The 3,501-nt window shown below is 40.1% G+C and overlaps 1 protein-coding gene across 1 annotated transcript; it reads left to right on the plus strand.

The window, feature by feature from the left end:
* Positions 1 to 1,973: 1,973 nt before the first annotated feature.
* On the plus strand, positions 1,974 to 3,501 carry LOC149380998 (lectin/endochitinase 1-like). The gene is made up of 3 exons (XM_089630169.1): positions 1,974 to 2,637; positions 2,713 to 2,863; positions 2,955 to 3,501. The coding sequence occupies exons 1-3, from the start codon at positions 2,049 to 2,051 to the stop codon at positions 3,334 to 3,336; spliced, it is 1,122 nt and encodes a 373-aa protein (XP_089486295.1). The 5' UTR covers positions 1,974 to 2,048; the 3' UTR covers positions 3,337 to 3,501.

Below are 3,501 nucleotides of genomic sequence, written 5' to 3' on the forward strand. Positions count from 1 at the left end.
ACCTCGACTAATGTTGAGCGTCGGAGCGCGCGCCAGGGGAAACCCCTCCGCGTCCCTCTAGTTCACGTTTCTTGTCTTTTCAGGCGAAGAACGCGAAGAACCCGAAGATCGTGAAGAACCCGAAGAACACGACGGACTAGAAGAACTCGACGAATTCGAAGATCGCGAAGAACCCGACGAACACGAAGGTGAACTAATCACGGAGTGACGGGAAACCGGAAACCTCTTTCCGGCGAGGCAAAGACTACGAGACGAGAAGATTTCACCACACCCAACCTACGTGCGGTCATAGGGTCCGGCCCTAGACCGAACCACGGACGGTTCTAAGTGTTGACCAAAAAACGGCGTTAACATATATATATATATATATATATATATATATATATATAATTTTCTCTATTTGATAACATATCATTTGAATGACTATTTACTCATAATAGATTGATTATTTAATTATTTAATTTGTAAGTCACAAATCTTAGTAATTTAGTGGCTTAGAAATTTGTTTTTGTCATATATTTTTTACCAGCCAAAAGACACGATGAGAGAATGATATCTATTTTGAAGATTCACTATGTCACACCAAATTATTGAAAGCTCGAGTTCTACAAATTTAATCCCTATACGGCACTTTGATAAGTTTTATTTTAGCTTGAACAATTTCCTTTATATTAGATAATTAGATTACCGTTTTAATGCTAAACTTTCTATATAAATATATATAGACATACATATTTGTGAGCCATAAGTTGTCCTCTCCAATTATTTTATTATATATCGAGTATGTTTTCAAGATACAGGTTTGGGGAATTTGATATGTTTCATAATTTATTAGGGAGAGTCAGACGCATAACTTATTGAAAATCATTTAACACTAAAATTTTAGTCGAAAACTTTAAATATTAAGAAAATAGTCTAAACTCTAATTAGATGCCCACGCCGTATCATAGTGGTATAGGCATAAATTAAACTATTTTTTAATATTTAAATAATTAGATTATAAATTATATTGAATGTAACCATTACTAAACTAAGCAATGCTTCAACGCGCTCATTAAAATAAGGCTTTTTGGCAAAACTGTAAGGCAGCATAATATCAAAATGAGATTTTGGGACATACATTACTAAACTGATGTCATTTTATTAAAATTAATTAAAATTTCATATTTGACAATTTTATTATTTAATGAGTTCTATAAAGACTCTAATATCTTTCATAATTTCATAACACAAATTGGTCACGGAATACAAAGTTCCTTCAGGATTTGGTCATGAAATTTGTAATTATCGTGATCGATTCCAAAATTTGGTGATAGATCGGCAATGAAATAGAAAAACGGTCACGAGATGATATTTTTATAAGAAAATAATATTTTCCACTGATTTAGTAGTAACATTTTCAAGTTTTAAATATTTCCGTTTTGATATGCAATTTTTTTAAAATAAAAAAATGGTTGCAACTAGTCAATTCTTTAGATATGTTTAAGTTTCTATCTAAACTTTCATTTTATTAATAAAATAACCTACTAGGTCCAAGCATATTAATTAATTCCAAAAACGATCATGTTTTTTGCTTTTAGATGAAGAACCCTAAGCATTCAATGCAGATCACGTAAAATTTTATATTGATATAGCTACTTTATGTGTACGGTTAAACATTATTAGTGTTTAAATTCAAACTTTTAAGAGTGATGTAAATTTGATCTGTAACTACATAAAGTATATATATTTGAATACAAAAAAGTAGGTGGTCAAAATACGATGTGGAGTTGAATAAGAATTTTAATGAATTAATCACATTATAAATTAAATGTATAAAAAATATACAACGAAGACAATTATATATTTGAATATGAGCAACAAAGCGGATATATATGAATTAATAACAAGATTTAAGATATGGGGGGAAAGTGTCAGCATGCATGCACTGACATTTATTGTAGCTAGTTACAACCTGCAGCTCTATAAATGGCGTTTAGAACTCGTTGCCCACCACACCACACCACACAACTCCACTCACTCTACAAAAAAAGAAGAAGAAAGAAAAGATGATGATGAGGTTTTTAGCTGCCGTTGTGATCATGTCCTCTGTTATGGCGGTGGGTCTAGTGTCGGCACAGCAGAGGTGCGGAAGCCAGGGCGGCGGGGGTACGTGTCCCGGCGTGCGGTGCTGCAGCATCTGGGGCTGGTGCGGCGACTCGGAGCCCTACTGCGGCGGCACCTGCGAGAACAAGTGCTGGAGCGGCGAGAGGTCGGACCACCGCTGCGGCGCCGCTGTCGGAAACCCTCCGTGCGGCCGGGACCGGTGCTGCAGCACCCACGGGTGGTGCGGTGGCGGCGACGCCTACTGCTCCGGGGGCAACTGCCAGTACCGCTGCTCCTCCTCCGTCCGTGGACCCCGCGTCGCTCTCAGCGGCAATTCCACCGCCAACTCCATCGGCAACGTCGTCGTCACCGAGCCGCTGTTCGACCAGATGTTCTCCCACCGCAAGGACTGTCCGAGCCAGGGCTTCTACAGCTACCACTCCTTCCTCGTAGCCGCCGAGTCCTTCCCAGCTTTCGGGACCATCGGAGATGTTGCGACACGCAAGAGAGAGGTCGCAGCGTTCCTCGCCCATATCTCCCAAGCAACATCAGGTAGTATACTATCCCTTCACGGTGCTGTGTAATCCGCACAAAATTTTACATTTCTTTTTGGGGTGTTATTTGAAGGGGAAAGGTCTGACGTGGAAAACCCTCATGCATGGGGGCTTTGTCATATCAATACAACTACTGTGACTGAGAATGACTTCTGTACCTCCTCCGACTGGCCTTGCGCTGCCGGCAAAAAATACAGCCCTCGAGGACCCATCCAGCTCACCCAGTCAGTGCATAGTAGTTTTGTACTTTTGTTCTTATATTTATTCATTCTAAAGTAGCAGTCAAATAATATTATTTGTTGTTTTTTTTTATAGCAACTTCAACTACGGACTTGCCGGCCAAGCCATTGGAGAGGACCTGATTCAGAACCCTGACTTGGTAGAAAAGGATCCAATCATATCATTCAAGACGGCCTTGTGGTTCTGGATGTCCCAGCACGACAACAAACCTTCATGCCATGACATTGTCCTCAATGCCAACTCCGCCGCGAACAGAATCCCAAACAAAGGTGTGATCGGCAACATTATTAGCCGCGCTTTTGGGCACGACGACTTTGCCGTTAGATCTTCAAGCATCGGATTTTACAAGAGGTACTGCGACATGCTGGGAGTGAGCTATGGACATGACTTGAAGTACTGGTTCGATAACACTCCATCATCGGAGTTCCAACGCATCCAAATGCGTGTGGCGGCGTAAAAACAAGCTAGTCCTCCCCAAGTGGCTCTCTAGTAGTAAGAGTAGCTCTCTCATAGCGAGAGAGCAGCATGTTGAATCCATGTTATGTTATGTATGTATGTTAGAAACATATGTGTGGTTTTCTAGCTCTTACGAGTTATAAATAAAGGAGCCATTTTCCTTCTA

This window comes from Urtica dioica, chromosome 11, assembly GCF_054948205.1.
Source record: "Urtica dioica subsp. dioica isolate 48M chromosome 11, U.dioica_male_clone48M_v1_H2, whole genome shotgun sequence".
Lineage (NCBI taxonomy): Eukaryota > Viridiplantae > Streptophyta > Magnoliopsida > Rosales > Urticaceae > Urtica > Urtica dioica.